General features: G+C 40.1%; 1 protein-coding gene across 3 annotated transcripts in view; it reads left to right on the top strand.

Annotated features, from left to right (window-relative positions):
* TM7SF3 (transmembrane 7 superfamily member 3) overlaps positions 1–13,455 on the top strand; it is a 36,090-nt gene extending 22,635 nt beyond the window's left edge. For 2 of the 3 annotated variants that reach the window (XM_042946123.1, XM_042946125.1), the window contains exons 7-12: positions 4,573–4,659; positions 6,450–6,530; positions 7,149–7,301; positions 10,249–10,346; positions 10,930–11,092; positions 12,370–13,455. In XM_042946123.1, coding sequence (XP_042802057.1) covers positions 4,573–4,659; positions 6,450–6,530; positions 7,149–7,301; positions 10,249–10,346; positions 10,930–11,092; positions 12,370–12,632 — 845 coding nt within the window. In that variant the 3' untranslated portion in view covers positions 12,633–13,455. The remainder of the gene's footprint in view (positions 1–4,572; positions 4,660–6,449; positions 6,531–7,148; positions 7,302–10,248; positions 10,347–10,929; positions 11,093–12,369) is intronic. The other variant, XM_042946124.1, reaches the window with a different exon arrangement.
* The last annotated feature ends 3,895 nt before the right edge of the window (positions 13,456–17,350 follow it).

Here is a 17,350-nt window from a genome sequence, read left to right as displayed (position 1 = left end):
GAGGAATAGGTGCAATTTTTTTCTTTTTTTAGAAGATCATCAGTTGGGGTTTGTCTCATGTTTCCTCGTGATTAAATTCACAGTTTGCATTTTTGGCAGGAATACAAAGAAGTGATGTTGTGTCCCACTCAGGAGGCACTTTATTTGTCCCATTACTGGTGGTGATAACATTGGATATTCGGATAGTGGTGTCTGCCAGGTTTCTCCTTTGTAAAGTAACTATTTTCCTTTTAAGTATTTTTAGGCAGGACTCTGAATGCAGCTAGATATCCCCTTCTTCAATTCTCCCTTGCTAGGTTTAGCATCCCATGATCTTCGCCTGAAACATTCATTACTCGGTGGTTGCCAAATGGCAATTTTCTAATTTCATCAATTTTCATAGTTATTAGTTGGCATTCTATTGTAAGGAAAAGCTTTCTTTTCTCCCCTATTTAATTTATGTATTTATATACAAGAACCCATGGATTCTTAATTCTCTGGGTTATAATCTATCACTATCATTATTTTCATGTTCAGATTGTCCCAGAGTTGACCCATGAGTGGCTGCATGTAGTTTGAAATAGTGAGTTAGTAGTAGTTGCTGGTGGGTTAGATGAGGCGGTTGAAGAGAGGTGAAAAGGATGACTGCCGTTTTAACCCCAAGCAACTAGAGAGCTAGGGCTGCCATTCACAGAGGCAGGAAAGACTGTTGGAGGAGCAGGTTTGGGAGGATGTATCAGGAGTTCAGTTTTGGACACGTTCAGTTTGAGAACCTTAGGAGGCATTCAAATGGACATGTTGGATTGACAGTTGGTTATATGTATGCTGGAATTCAGGGGAGAGGTTTGGGCTGGAGATTATCTTGGAAGTCATCAGCTTAATAGGTGGCATTTAAGGCCATGGACTAAATGGCATTACCTGTGGAGTGAGAATGTAGAAAAGGAACGGAGTCTAAGGATACTAGGCACTCCAGTGTTTGGAGGTCGGGAAATTAGGAACTGAGAAATGACCGTTGGATTTAGCAACGTGGAGGCTGTTGGTTGGAGCTGTTTCATTGGAGTGCTAGGGTAAGCCTTACCAGAGTATGCTCAAGAACAAATAGGAGGAAAGAAATTGGAGAAGAGTCCAAATAGCACTATCAAAGAGTTTTGCTCTAAAGAATGAAGTCTCTCCACTGTGTTTGGGGATCAGGGCTTCCTCTCCTCTGCTGGAGCTGTATCACATCCCACCCAGTCTTCCACAACCATGCTCAGGATCCTGGAGAGATACAGTGTAGGAGACCCAGGCAGATGTACATTTTGTGTTTTCACTGATAGACTTAATCTCATCTGCATTCCTCTACTCCCCTTCCCTTGAGCCCTTCCGTACTAGAGGCCCTCCTAATCAGAAAGCCTCTCTCTCCTGGGTCTCAGTCTGTATGTGTTAGCCTAAGAAGGAGAGCTCTGATCCTATTACTCCAACCTAGGGTTGACCCCTCCTAGTAACATTGGTCCGGTTGTTGCTTTCATTTTTAAGCTCCATGTATGTGAGGATGTCCTTCCTGAGCTTGAATAGGGAGGAAGTATCCACATTGCCCCCTTTTTTTTTTTAATGTTTATTTATTTTTGAGAGAGATAGAGTGCAAGTGGAGGGGCAGAGAGAATGAGACATAGAATCTGAAGTGGGCTTTGTGCTGATGGCAGAGAGTCCGATGTGGGACTCAAACTTGCAAACCATCAGATCATGACTTGAGCCCAAGTCAGATACTCAACCGCCTGAGACACCCAGGTGCCCCCACATTGCCTTTTAATTAAGACCTTGGCCTGTGTATCATAACCTAGAGTGATACTGTGATGATTGAAGACCCTCTACACTTGGACTGTCTTCCATTCTCCCCATCCGTTCACTCCTTTGTCTACACTGCCCCCCAAAATGCCCATTTCGCCTCTCGTGTTGTCTCTAGGGTCTACCTCTTATGAAACCTTCTGCTGTCTGGTTTTACCTGGATGTTTTTTTCTGTCCTTTCCTGGTACTGTGTGATAGGGGGTTCTGTTTAGTTTCTCTCTGCTGCCTAATATCATGGAGGAATATCTAACTGTGGGTGTCGGGTTTTATTGGGGAAGCAGATCTTTCTAACCTTGGTGATTATACTTACTGGAAACTGCCACTACATTTTATTTAAAAAAGAATTATCCCAGCAATCTCCATGTTTGTGGTATAAAGATTAAGTCATAGAACAGCATTCAACCACAGGTCTGAAATAAGCAGAACAGGGCATTTTATCTTTTGTTTCATCTTTCTTTTGGGTGCTTTGTTCTCAGAAACACTGCTGTGTGGGTATGTATCATACCCTGCAAATTCTGGCTTGTGTTTCTTACTTAAATGTAGCTCTTCATGGTATTTGCATCTGAGCACCCTTAAGTGTTTTATGTGTTTCGATCTGTGGCAGGTTAAAACATTTTTCACATGAAATTGTACAGGTGTTTTCATCTTTAGTTCAGGGGTTATTTTCTTGTGTTTATCTCACAAGGAGTCGTGACGGTGAATTTAGTGAGTGCATTTTTCTGTTTAGTAAGCTGTATCTTTCAGTTCATGTTATTTATAAGTTGGTGCCTATTAAGGACCATGAGATTTTGGATTCTTTGGCATCATGAAGCATATTGTGCTTTATTGTTAGAATGCTTCAATTTTTTTCAAAAGCGGTATGTATAATGAAGATGGTCAGTAATTTGTTCATGTGCAATATATAGTGTAATGCCTGTTCTTTTATTTTAATGTGAGTTTTGGTTAAAATTTTTTGTTACGATGAGCTTCAAAGAACCTTCCTATACCAGTTTTTTAGCCTTAACAGTTTTGATTCATGGCTATTATTTTGTTTCAGCTATATGCACACCTGGTCTCTGTCTCCCAGCCCTCCTTTATTATTTTTTTAAAGATTTTATTTTTTAGTTTAATTTCCTATTATTATTTTCTAATGTTTTTATGTTTTGAGAGAGTGGAAGTGGGGGAATGGCAGAGAGAGGGGAACAGAGGATCCGAAGTGGGCTATGTGCTGACAGGCTGACAATACAGTGCTCCATGTGGGGCTTGAAGTCTCGAACCATTTGATCATGACCTGAGCTGAAGTCAGTGCTCAACCTATTGAGCCACCAAGGCACCCCAAAGGTTTTTTTTTAAGTAATCTCTACACCCAGTGTGGGGCCTGAACTCACAACTCTGAGATCAAGAGTCACATGCTCTACTGACTGAGCCAGCCAGGCACCCCTGGCCCTCCTTTATTATTGGATTTTCTTTTAACAGCAAATTCCTGGCTGTCCTTTTCCTCACAATTTCTGTGTGTGTGTATGTGTGTGTCTTAAAGATAAGTGCCGTTTTTAAAAAGTAATAGCCACAGTATCACCAACATAAGTTTCAGTGAAAAATTTTGAAGATAATTTTTTTTTTTTTAACGTTTATTTATTTTGAGACAGAGAGAGACAGAGCATGAACGGGGGAAGGGCAGAGAGAGAGGGAGACACAGAATCGGAAGCAGGCTCCAGGCTCTGAGCAGTCAGCCCAGAGCCCGACGTAGGGCTCGAACTCACGGACCGCGAGATCGTGACCTGAGCTGAAGTCGGATGCCCAACCGGCTGAGCCACCCAGGCGCCCTGAAGACAATTTTTTAATAGCATCAAATTAACAGCCAGTATTTGCATTTTCCCAATCATCCCAATTGTTTTTCAGGTTTTTAAAAATTTAAATTAGGTTTCACATGAGGCCTATATATCATATTTAGTTGATGTGTCTTAAAAAATTTTTATTTTATTTTATATTTATTTATTTTTGAGAGACAGAGACAGAGCACAAGTTGGGGAGGGACTGAGAGAGAAGGAGACACAGAATCCTAAGCAGGCTCCCCAGGCTCTGAGCCGTCAGCACAGAGCCTGATGTGGGGCTCAAACTCACAAACCATGAGATCATGACCTGAGCCGAAGTCGGACGCTCAACTTACTGAGCCACCCAGGCGCCCCTAAAAAAAACTTTTTTTTAATGTTTATTTTTGAGAGCGAGATTCCTAGCGGGGAGGGGCAGAGAGAGAGAGAGAGGGAGACACAGAATCCGAAGCAGGCTCCAGGCTCAGCTGTCAGCACAGAGTCCAACGCAGAGCTCGAACTCAGGAACAGTGAGATCATGACCTGAGCCTGAGTCGGACGCTTAACTGACTGAGCCACCCAGGCGCCCCTTGATGTGTCTTTTAAATGTCTTTTTATCCCTAGTTCTCCCCCTTGTTGCCCTCCTTTTTTCTTGTAGTTTGTGAAGAAACAGAACTATTAGTTGCGTGCGTGCATGCGCGCTCACACACAAGAGCCCAAGAATATGTCACAATAGAGCTACATACCTTGTCAGGAAGCATGTATTGTCTGGTTCCTCTTTTGGTTATAGCAGTAGCATTGGTCTTCATTGCCCACATAAAATAACTGGTTAGGACTGGCAAGGGTATTTTTAAAGTAAGTTTATAATATATATATGTGTGAAATAAATTATTGTCAGTTCACTTTGCTTTTTTCGTGATGCTTTGTTCTAATACCAGGATCAAACTGGATCTATTATCCACTAAATTTTTGTTTCTTTTAGGAAGAGTGTCAACCAAAGTGTTCTTCACCCTTTTTGCCCTGCTTGGTCTCTTCATTTGTTTCTTTGGACACAGATTCTGGAAAACAGGTATTTTGCTATAGTTGCTATTTTCAGGCGCTGTGGTCTTTTTTGCTTAAATTCTGCTAGGAGATTTATGACCTCTAAGTAGATTAAGTAACTGCTTATCTCCAACTGTCTTCATAGATTTGTGACTGGGGTTCTTTCAGTAAAGATTTTACTTAGTTGCTGTGCTTTTTAATTTTTTCCCTTAATGATGGAGTATAACTTCCTCTTCTTAGGGAAACAAGACTGGATTTGCGCAGCAAACTTCTTCAGTTGCTAGCTAGGTCAGATAGCCAACTAAAAATAACTGGTTGGAAATCAGGACATCTGTGTAAGAATATGTGGATTTTGGTATTGGTGGTTGACGATGTTTCCTATAAATCATGCTGCAGGTCTGTGGTATATTATATGTAGATTGAAATGTCTGCTTAGTCCTAGGAGGTTGAGACTGCAAACAGGAACTCCCACAATCTCCTCGGTGAAAACCATTCAGGGAGTGAAATACCATAGTTCCTCCCCTTCCCCCATCCGTGGGGCATACTTTCCAAGACCCCTAGTGGATGCCTGAAACTACTGACAGTACTTGGACCCTATATATACTATGTTTCTTCCTGTAATACATACCTATGATAAAGGTTAATTTATAAATCGGGCACAGTAAGAAATTAACAATAATAATGCAATAGAATAATTATGGCAATATGCTGTAATAAAAGTTATGTCAGTGTGGCCCCCCTCTCTCAAAATATCTTCTTGTCCTGCACTCACCTTCTTGTGCTGATGTGAGATGATAAAATGCCTGTACGATGAGATGATGTGAGTTGTATGATGTAGGTAGGAATTGGCACACAGTGAGCTTTAGGCTACTGTTGACCTTTTGGTGAACCTCAGGAGGAGGATCATCTGTTTCCGGACCACGGGGTAACCGAAGCCATGAAAAGAGTATCCACGGATAAGGGGGGAATGACTGTATACGTTATGCTCGCTGAATTGATTTGAATTTTTGGGCTGCCTTTTATGTAACAATGTTTTCAATTACTAAAAAAAAAATCCTAATTTAATTCGTTAACAAAGGGTATACTGGAGCATCAAAGGAAGAGCGAAAATAATCCTGATCTCAAACTCTTTAAACTTGCTTTAATAAACTACGAGTTAAAATATGCATTTCTTTCTCAATTACTATATTTTTTTCTTGATTGAGAAGAAAATATTGTGAAGAATGTTTCATTCCTCAAAGTATAGAATGCTTCTGTAACAAAGAATTCAATTTTTAAGCCCCAGGCAAGGTCCCAAATATATTAGGTATTTTAGTGGGTGAAGACAGTGATTAATTATTCATCCTGGACAAAAAAGGATGAATTAAAGGAAGGTATAAAGGTCACTTTTTGCTTTAGAATAGTTTGTTATTTTGCTTTATCTTTTTATTTTTGCTCACGTAACAAATTGAGTGTGATGAGATTCAGATCAGATACAATGACAAAAGTATACTCTTCTTGTTTTCAGTGGGAAGTATGAGGATGTTAGAGTGAGCTATGAAATTAACAGTTAACAACTTACCAGTTGAAACTGACCTCTATGCAAGAGCGTATCCAATAGTTAGTACTTTAATATCGCATTCATTTTAATATGATTTCTAAATTTTTCTTGTCTTTCAGGTAATTATTTCTTTCCTCTAAATGTCCTAATATGTGTAAATTCTGGGAGCTTAAGCATATGTTTGTAGGTTAGAAATTTAAATTGCACTGTAAAAAAGAATACATAACCATAGCTTGTTTGTTTGTTTTTTGTTTTTTTTCCTGGTGGTTTGCTACTAGAATTGTTTTTCATAGGCTTTATCTTCATGGGACTCTTCTTCTATATACTGATTACAAGACTGACACTTATTAAATATGATGGTAAGTGAAAATAATATAGTTGCATTGGAAAGGTGTTGTGTTCACACTCCCCCTTTCTTTGTGTAGTTTGAGCAGTATTGTGTGTGCTATTACGTGTGTAAATAATGGGCTACCCATAATGGAGACGTCTTTTCTAAACTACTTATTTAGACCTTCTCCTCTGGGTTTTTAATCTGCATGGTGAATTTCTTGGTACTTAGGGAAATGAAGGGCCATGTTGATTATAAACCTGTGTTCTAGCTCTCTAGTGTATTGAAGATACGAGATTTATAACCATCAAAAATATTAAGATTTTCTTTACCTTAAAACAAAACCCGGCCTTGTCTCATTGAACAGAATGCTTGTCCCCCGTTCTTCCTTAGCCCCTGTTTATAGATTGTGCCAAGCCACACCTGTCACGTGTCCTGGGAGGTATAGTTCATCTGCTGCTTCCCGTGGCTCAGACCAGCCCCTCCCTGGGCAACCCCCCCCCCCCCGCCATGCTGGTGTCATGTCACCCCCTCAGTACCTGGCCTACAGAAAGGCTAAGGTTGGCTCTGGTGATGGTGTTGTGTATTTGAAGCATGTGGTAGGAAAAGCCACCTCTGGTCAAACAGTTCATCTTCTTCTTCTGTGCAGTTCGTCTGATTCTGACAGCCGTCGCTGGAAGCGTTGGTGGGATTTTCTTGGTAGCTGCTTGGTGGCGATTTGGAATCCTCCTGCTCTGCATGCTGTGTGTTGGATTAGTGTTGGGCTTCCTCGTCTCCTCAGTGATGTTCTTCGCTTTCCTGGGTAGGAGATATGTAATGTTTTGTGTGTTCAGTTTTTTGTTTGAAAGACCTTTATTTGGGCTCTCTAGGTACAACTACTGCCTCTCAGGGACTTGGGGCCTTACCTGTAGAGCTCTGGAAATTTGTTTTGTTTTAATGTTTTTATTTTTGAGAAAGAGACCGAGCATGAGCAGGGGAGGCACAGAGAGAGAGAGGGAGACACAGAATCCGAAGTAGGCTCCAGGCTCTGAGCTGTCCGCACAGAGCCCGATGTGGGGCTTGAACTCAAGAACCATGAGATCATGCCCTGAGCCGAAGTCGGACGCTTAAGTGACTCAGCCACCCAGGCACCCTGAGTTCTGGAAATTTGTGTGATGTGGCACTCTAGGGAGTACCAGTACACGGTGAATCTTGAGCAGAAGCTCCGTTTATCCCACAGATGAACTGGGCATGGCTCTGCTGGAGCTGAGTTGGGAACCTGGTGCTTTGTTCCTGGTTTTCATTTCCACCGTCTGCCAAACCCCAGATATTCTAATGTACCTACTTGTCCTCTAGGTCAGCAGCACAGGGATGGTGTCAGAGATTTTTTTTTTTCTTAAAGTAATTCAGTTTCTGTCAATTTTTAGAATGTGGTTAACTTTTCTAAGTTAACTTTCTTTTGTAGGGGAGGAAAAATTTCCTTTTTATCCTTCTAAGGTTCTTTGGCTGGTAAAATAATTAAATTGACATAGATTAATAAAAGAAAAACAAATTTAATTTTGTATATACAGGAGACCCAGAAAAATATGAGACCCCAAGGCAGGCAGTTTCAGACCTCTGTGTCATATGGAGCTAAGAAATGGGGTAAGCGTGCAGGGTTTCAGATGGTGGGGGTTGGGGGTGCAATTCAGCAAGAAGACAAGAAGATAAGAAGAGCAGACATTTGGTAATCAGATGTTTGCCCTGCTAGGCAGTTAAGTCTTTCAGAGAAAATAGTTATCTCTGTTAATTGTTCTCTCCCTGGGCCAGGATCCCTATTTACATTCTTTTAGGCAGTTAAGGAAGCAATAAAAGTTTTTCCTGACTCTGCTTCGTCTTGAGTGCCTTCAGCTCAAAATAATCCACATGCCTGAGTGGCACATTCTACTGCCCTTTGCGGTTGCATAATAACTTACATTTCCTGATTGTTGTCAAAAATGCAGGAAAAAAAAGGAGTATTTATATTTTAAGGTACTCTTTTAGGCTATTTCCTTCTTGTGATAATGTTCTTACATATATCAACCTCAGCTTAAAGTTAATTTAGTTCTTGTGTATATCATATATATCAACCTCAGATTAAAGTTGATGGAAATGTTAGATATAAGAATATAAGAGGCTGTCACCTCTTAAGAATGCATGATATGACAGAGTGTGGTTGGCTCTCTGAAGACTTTTTTTCCCCAAGACCAGAAAGAGTTGACAACCTGTGTGTTTACTGACTATTCCAAGTCCCTTTGTTCTGATTTTAGCAAACCTATGAGTTCATTCCCACAGGCCCCCTTGCAGGTAGCAATATATATAAAAAAACTAGATACCTTTATATATAAAAACTAGATAGTCTGATGCTCAGTAGCAATGTTTAGATTTGCCTAAAGGACAGATTCACAGGGAGGCTTGTTGAAAATGCATATTCAGGGCCCTATTCTAAAGCACTAAATCAACTACTTAATAAGCTCCCTTCCCTTATTTTGTTAATGGTTGGAGGGATGATTGGTTAGAATTTTTAATAGTTAATGTGTTTGTTTATGAACTGACTCATTGCTGAAGGACAGTTAGGATCAGTGTCTCCGGTGGATGCAAAGTCCTATTTTTAAGCATTAAAATTTTAAACATTTCTAAGCATTAAAATTTAAAAAATTTTTAGGCATTAAAATTTTAGTTGGCGGCTAACTTCTCAGATCTAATTAAATTGCTACTGTTTTCACCTTATTATGTAGCCAGCCAAGAGCTTATACTCTGAAAGGGTCAGTCTTCACATGCTGGCATCACGACTACTGTTTTCAATCCCTGGATTCCTTGACTTTTTTTTTTTTTTTTTAAGCTGCATGTGTATTTTGTGAAGGCTAATAGAGTTAAACTACAGAATATGACCCATAAATCCACCTCACTGCAGCACGTTGCAGTTCGCTTTCTCAGAATGTGTGGTCCCAAGGTCCGATCTTACTATGGAATTCCCCCTTTTCTGGGATTTATGGGTCTTAAGATATGGGGCCACTTCCAGTTGGGCTGAATGATGGTGTCAGTATCAGTATCAAATAATTTTCCAGCTTATACCCTCGCCTCTAAACTTAATTTATAAATAGGAGTTCTAATATATTCTTCCTGGGTCACCCCAGGTGTGCTGCATGTTGGAGAAGGGTTCAGTAGGAGTGCGGTCAGTGGTTAGCTCCTATCTTTCCTGATACGTGAGGAGTCACATCTTCTAGTCTGCAGTGGCTGGACAGGAAATGCATTGATGGTAAAAATCTAGTAAAAGGATTTTGCTGTTCATTTTGGGTGGGATTTCATACAGTTATCTCTGAATGCCATTTACTTGCACTTTTTACTTTGCAGTACAAAATCACAGAATGATAGAAGCATAGAGCAAGAGAGGATGGTTTGAACTACAAAATAGTTCAATCTTCTTATCTTATGGGTTAGGAATGTGAGGCCCAGCATCACAGCTAGTGAATGGAAGAGTTTAGACTCGTCCAGCCTCTTCTGCATTTCCCTGGGAATAAATGCAGAGCATTTACCTGCTTGATCCCACCCCTTGACCTTCTAAGACACATCCTTCAAAGGGGATTGTATTGGCCATTAAATCAAAAAAGTCAGAATTCATTTCTAAATGCCAGCCTATGCCTTGGTTGTTACAATAAACTTTCCATGTGTGTCTGTGTTCAGATATTGAGAAGATGAAATTGAACTTGGTAAACCTGTTGTTAACTCTTGATTTCTTCTTGCTTTTTCAGGGAACCTAAAGATTTTTCATGATGATGGTGTGTTCTGGGTGACCTTCTCCTGCATAGCTGTCCTCATTCCAGTAGTTTTCATGGGCTGCTTAAGAATAGTGAGTGTTTCATCAATGAGATTCATTCACTATATTGTCCCGGGCCTTCACTTGCTCACGTGTTGCATCATTTTGCATGTTTTATTTACTGGGGAGAGCTGTAGGACAATCTTCATGAGATGATTAATTTTAAATAGCCTCATTACTGTGAAAGCAGGAGAAGTTCTGATTATAATGATCACAGAGTGTTTTTCATCAAGTGGAGTAGGCAGGTCACCACCATCCATATGCTTTGGACAGTGGAAGCAGAGAGGTTGGGCTCACTATAATTCACAGCCTGGTGGGTACTTAGTTTCAGCGGTCTCTCCAAAGAAGCATTCTTTGTGTAATTAGACTTTGTTGCTGAGGTTCTTTCACAGGGAAGACATTTTCTATAAGGTTCTGTTTTGAGAACTCACTATGGGTTTCGAAGGTGGTTTTCAGTTTAACCTGCCAGGTAGCCTTTATTCAGCTCTGAGACTTGATCCTGTTTCATGGGCCCTGAGGGAGAAGTGATTCCTTGTGATTGAGGCCAGTAATGAGGCGTAGAAACAATTTCTTGTTCTACCAGTGGCCATGCCTAAACTCTTGCACTCTTCCACAGCTGAACATACTGACTTGTGGACTCATTGGCTCCTACTCGGTGGTCTTGGCCTTTGACAGTTACTTGTACACAAGCCTTTCTCATATCACTCTGAATGTACTCAAGAGAGCACTCAACATGGATTTCCACAGAGCTTTCACAAATGTGCCTTTTCAAACTAATGGTAAGACTAAATCCAAGAACTGGAGTGACAGTCAAATAAGAATATTGGCCTGCCTGTGCCAACAAGGGCACTTGGTAACTCAATTGAAAGAAGGCTAACTAGACAAAAGGAGGAAACCCACGCCCTACAAATGCTGTTAGAGCCTTCCGTTAATGATAACTTATAATCCACAGGAGCAAATAATTTAAATTTGTAAGTGGTGGAAGTTCACACTTCTAAAAATCTACTGAGTGAATTTTGTTAAGAAATTTCCCAACCAGGATTACTTGGTTACCTGGTCAGATTTCCAGTTGGGAGAAAAAGTCTGAGAACAAAACTGTTTGGCACCTTACAGATTGGGGTGGGATGAGGGATGAGAACGACAGCCTAATTTTTAAAGTTATTCCCTTGTTTCCCTCCTTTAAAGCAGCATGTAATTTGCTAATTTGCTAATTGAAAGTGAAAAAGTGATTTTCGGTCTAGAAGTGTTGCCATTTCCACAGTTGTAAGATTCTATCTGTTAAAGGTTTTCCATTAACTTTTTGAGGAAGAGAAAATGACTAAGTATTCACAGTGAGTGTAAGATATATTGGTTTCAGAAATGTTAAAATATGGAAGACGGAAAAGCATATCTTAGAGTTGGAAAATATTTAAGCACAATCGTGATTGCAATATCTTTACCTCTATTATGCTGAGCCTGCCCTCATTGGATAGGAGGTTGATGGTTAGAGACCTCAAAATCCATGTTGTCTTGGAAATTTTACATACAAGACGACATTTTGCCAAGCCTTGTACTGGAAGCTCAGTTACAGTGTGTTGACTCTCTCCATGCATTTCTAAATCCACCCTATGAGTGTGGTGGGGCCCAATATTGAGTGGAATGGGAAAAAAGAGAGCAAGGTGGCATCTCCTGTTCCATGGTGTGTTTGTGAGGTGTATCTTGATGACTGCCTTCTCCCCACCCCACCTGCAGGAAAACACAACAACTATGCCTGTGGGCATTGGTCATAAAATGTTGGAGTTCCAAGGATCCAAACAACTGATTCCTTTACAGCCTGTCTGGACTTTCAAATGCCATCATTAGGAAATTCCTATTTTAAAATATAAAACCGTAGCTTCCTTATTTATTCCTTGGTTTGTAAATGAGGAGATATACATGTTTGGTCAAACTCACCAAAAAGTCTTAATTGTACTGAGAAAGAATGACACAGATTTAAACTATGAGAAGTTAAATGTTAAGATCTGTGTTAGGTATTTAAGAGACAAGAGTTCAAACTGCTTTTCTGTTGTTTTTTTAGACTTTATTATCCTGGCAGTATGGGGGATGCTTGCTGTGAGTGGAATCACGTTACAGATTCGAAGAGAAAGAGGGCGACCATTTTTTCCTCCCCACCCATACAAGTTATGGAAGCGAGAGAGAGAGCGCAGAATAACAAACATCCTGGACCCTAGCTACCACATCCCTCCATTGAGAGAGAGGCTCTATGGCCGAATAGCCCAGATCAAAGAGCTCTTCCAGAAGGAACAGCCAGCCGGAGAGAGAACACCCCTGCTTCTGTAGATGCCAAAGGGGGTTGGTCAGTGTGGTCTCGAAGTACTGCCCAGGCGTTGCCTCAGCTTTGGTGTGTATGCCCAGCCTGCTGCAGCAGTCTCCGGTGCAACTCTGATAAGAACAGAGGCGTATGTATGTGTGCTTTGCACAGTTTCAGTTTCACGGTGTCCTTATTGATATGTTCTCAAAAGGTACCCTTCTTTTGTTTATTTTTAATTGTGGTAAAACACACATTTACCATCTCAATCATAAAGTATATAAGTTCAGTAGGCACTTTGTTTTTGTCCTTTATTGCTTACAATGCTAATTTAAATACTAAATTATGTCCGTTATTTGAAAATAGGGTGATTTACATAGATCAGATATGGATATAACGGCCTCAGGTTTTTTCTTTAAAGGCCTTTTAAAATAGTGTTGACCTCTGATCTCTAAAATGTGTTTGAATTTTTTTTTTTTTTAAGGAAACCGATTGGCGCCTACCTTAATCTGTAGTCCCTTTAGTAAGGAAACCTTTTAACATTTGCATTTTGTAGTTCTTTCTGCTAACTTGGTTGTTACTAGCATTGATGTAAAAATAGTGTCAAAAATTTTCTCTTTTGTGTGAAGACTTTGTACCATCTATATTTTAGTGATGAGGAGGGAGGGGGTCAAAAAGGATTAAAGAATTTAAAGGAGCTGATTTTAATCAGGTTCTTGGATTCTGTAAGGAAAGTTCCTTCCATTTTGACCCTCCCCCCCGCCCCGCCCCAAGCAAGCACCTCGATGCCCTAGGCTGCGTACCCACTCCTCACGGCATCTGGTTCTGCCTTGGATCGGAAGCTGGTGACTCTGACACAATGAGTAACAGTGAGGGTAGTTGTGGTGGTTGCATACGCATTTGTGAGTTAACCACTATTTAAACGATGCTGCTTTTAAGAGTTTTTTCACAGCACGATAGATTTTTGGAGTTTTAGGTAACTGGAAAATTTTCAGCTTTTGCATTTGTTTTGGAAAGGCTGAAGCATATAAAACTAAACATACAGAGAGCGAAAACATACAAAACTAATCATTTTTGCATTGCAGAATTACACACAGGTGTTTACTATTATGTAACCCTGTTTATATAACTTCAGTAACACTTAAACTTGAATTTTTTTTTTAATTACTGTAGGGATTGTGGCTTCTGCCATATCTTTGTACATTCTGACAAGTTATATGGAATGTTTGGGAGTTATTTTCTGTACCATCAAAATGTACTGCCACTGAAGACTGTAAAGACAGAGCACACTTTTTTGGAGGATCGAGACAAATTACTTAAAAAATTTTCATAATTTGTGAGTCATAAAATGCCAGTTTGTGTCATTTTTTTAAATAATAAATACCTATTTTGAAGAAAAATGCTAAAAAGTCTCATTATTATTAACACATTTTTTTTTTCTCACCAACTGTATTTGTACCGTAGCAGTGAAGACATGACAGAAGTGTCATAGGTATAAAATTACTTAATCTGGAGAATTAAATCTTTATTTACAAAATTTGGTTTAAGCCTAAGCGAAATACTAGGAAATGAAGGAAATCTGTGGCAGTGTGTTAAATTTATATCCCTTGTTAGAAGGAAAGCTGACGTCTTTGGTGGGCTGATTTGTGTTGGTTATTAGCACTTCAGGTTTGTGTAACTGAAGAAAGGTAGTAGTATTACCAGAAAATTATACTATTCCTTAAATGTTTTGGTTCTGACCAATCTGTTAGAGGTTAGCTACCAGGTTGCTAAATCACAGCAGCTAACTCGTGCCATGGATCAGTAGATCTATAGAAGGTTGGGATAGAAAATTGATTCTTCCAAGGAAATTGCTAGACTGTTAGACCAGAAACAGACCTTAGAGATCATCTTACTTGGTCCCTTATTTTATAACTGAGTAAATTCTTAACCAAGGAGTCAATTATATGGATATTTATCAATAACTGTGCCCAGATCAAAATTTGGGATACCTGATTCCCTATACAAATGTGCTTTATGCTCTATCATGATGAAAATGTAAGTCACTAATTATTTTCAGCTCTTTTCTGCTGGTGGATTGGTGACAACACAGTGAGAAGGCAGCCTTCTGCAAGCAGAGGAAAAAGGCCTCAGTGGAACCCAACCTTGAACTTGGACTTCCAGCCTCCAGAATGGTGAGAAAATAAATTTCTGTTGTTTATGGCACCCAGTCCGTGATATGTTATGGCAGCCCTAGCAAACTAATACCCTTTATAAATCATTTCACCCTGACTGTTGATTGGAAGACCTCTGGGCAGTTTGGCCACCGTGTTTGTGAGGACTATTCTATGAAACTGAGATACAGAGGGGCTCAAGTTAGTGGAAATTTGGGCTTACCCAGGGACTACCATATAGTCATTACATGGGAGGTTGGCAGGTCTGGATCAAGCTACATCAGTATTAATAGGCAAAATAAAGAAAATACGTACAATGATAGTCGTTTTTACTTGGCTCTCACCCTTTACTCATTAAATAAATACGAGTTAAATTCCTAAGTGTCAGGCCTTGCCTTGGGCACTAGGAAGAAGATGGCAAAATATTCCGGCATGGTGCCTATCTCAGGGCTTAGAGTGTGAGGAGACAGATACACTTCAATAGTTATACAGAGGAGGTATGGTAGGCAGTGAAAATTTTGATGGAGTAGGGGGTAGAATCGGGATGCCAGGGAAGAATTCCTTGAAATGACATTTAAGCTGAGACTTGGAGGATGAGTAGGAGTAACAAAACCACAAGGAGGCAGAGTGCATTCCATGTACTGTGGTTAAAGGCATAAAGAAAAGCTTCAAGGCCTTCTCTTCTCTACGGAGAGCCTCCAGTGGAGTCTCTCCCACCTGTATGCCCAGCCAGTCCTTACAGCCCTTCACATTGGTGCTTGGTGAGGTGAGTGCTTGGTGGGGTCAGCTCTCCCATTCTCAGCTTTTGGCATTTTGATCCAGGAAGGAGGTTGTCAGTGTTTTTTTGTTTTTTTTTTTTTAATTTTTTTTTAACGTTTGTTTATTTTTGAGAGACAGAGACAGAGCATGAGCAGGGGAGGAGCAAAGAGAGAGGGAGACACAGAATCTGAAGCAGGCTCCAGGCTCTGAGCCGTCAGCACAGAGCCCAACGCGGGGCTCAAATGCATGAACTGTGAGATGAGCCCAAGTCAGACACTTAACCCACTGAGCCACCCAGGTGCCCCAGTGTTGTTTTTTTTTTTTTAATTGAGATATAATTGACATAATGTGTAAGTTTAAGGTACAGTATGTTGATTTGATACAATTATTTATTAAATATTACTCTGATTCCTACAATATGATTACCCTATGATTAATATCATAGAGTTAGTTTGCATCTCTATCGTGTCACATAATTCTTTTTGTGAAAGCAATTAAAATCTAGTCTCTTGGCAACCTTGAAGTTCATAATACAGTATTGATGACTATAATCCCTAGTGCACTTAGGCTCCAGAATTTGTCTACTAATTTTCTTAAATAACGTTTCTCCAATTCTCCCACGCCCACCTGCTGGTATCCACCATCCTCTGTTACTAGGAATTTGGCTTTTTTGGATTTCACATATAAGTGTTATCATCTAGTGTTTGTCGTTCTCTGACTTCCCTCACTTGGTATAATGTCCTCCAAGTCTATCCTTGTTGCACATGGCAGGATTTCTTTCTCTTTTTTTACCACCGAATAATATTCAGTTGTATATATAAGCCACATCTTTATCCATTCATCCGTTGATGGCCACTTAGGATGTTTCCCTGTCTTGGCTGTTGTGAATAATGCTGCAATAAGCATGGGAGTTACATTTTTTCAAGATCCTGCTTTTCATTTCCTTTGGATATATACCCAGGAGTGGGATTACTGGATCATATGGTAGTTGTTTTCATTGTCCATCTTCCTCGTTAAATTTGGACTATACTACAAAACTGCCCAGGGCATACCTTGTCTTTTTATTTACCTTTCTTATTTCCTTCCAAGACCCTAGAATTTAGCAATTGTTCCCTGGCAGGTGGGTCAGAACACTTGGGTGACCCACAAAAGCCATAGTCCTCAAAATCTTTCCTTCTGTTCCAGAGTCTTATTAATGTACCTGCATACAAGACAATATACCTGACTCCATTGCTCCCCAAGGGTGAATTCCTTCTTTTGGAAGGAGATTGAAGAATGGCCACAATTACTTTTTTATTTTGAAGTTTTTAAGGGCTAAACGGCTTATTCACCTGAGGTTCACGGCTCCTTCTGCTAATAGATTTTCTACTGTCCAGAGTGGCTTGTACGTGCTCTGCCCTGCCTGAACTTGTGGTGGGCGCACTGGGAAAAGCATGGATGCGTGTCTGGGAGCTTTAAGGAAGGAGATAGAAGATCCAAAAGTGATACAGATGGAAGAAGCAATTGAGACACATTAAGTGTGCCTTTGCTCCCCAGTTCTCCATGGGCTGTGTTTTCAGCAATTGAACTGGATCTCAACACGTTTTTTAAACTAGCTGTCTCCTTTGGAGAGACCATCCATATATTAAAATTCCTGAAAACTGAAATACATTGTATTGCTAGGGCTGGGCCTGGGGTTCTAGAGGACTATTTTCATGGACAGGATTAAAGGCTTTTTTCTGAAAAAAGTCTCTCATCCTATTAATGCCTGAAGGTTTTTCAACATAGGACAGTCTTCCATTTCACAAGTAGAGCTACTCTTCTTCCAGATCAGCTCTCCCTCCTGAATTACTTCAATT

Source organism: Panthera leo, chromosome B4 (genome assembly GCF_018350215.1).
Source record: "Panthera leo isolate Ple1 chromosome B4, P.leo_Ple1_pat1.1, whole genome shotgun sequence".
Lineage (NCBI taxonomy): Eukaryota > Metazoa > Chordata > Mammalia > Carnivora > Felidae > Panthera > Panthera leo.
Note: the sequence above shows the minus strand (reverse complement) of the source record. Positions and strands in the feature narration are given on the sequence as shown.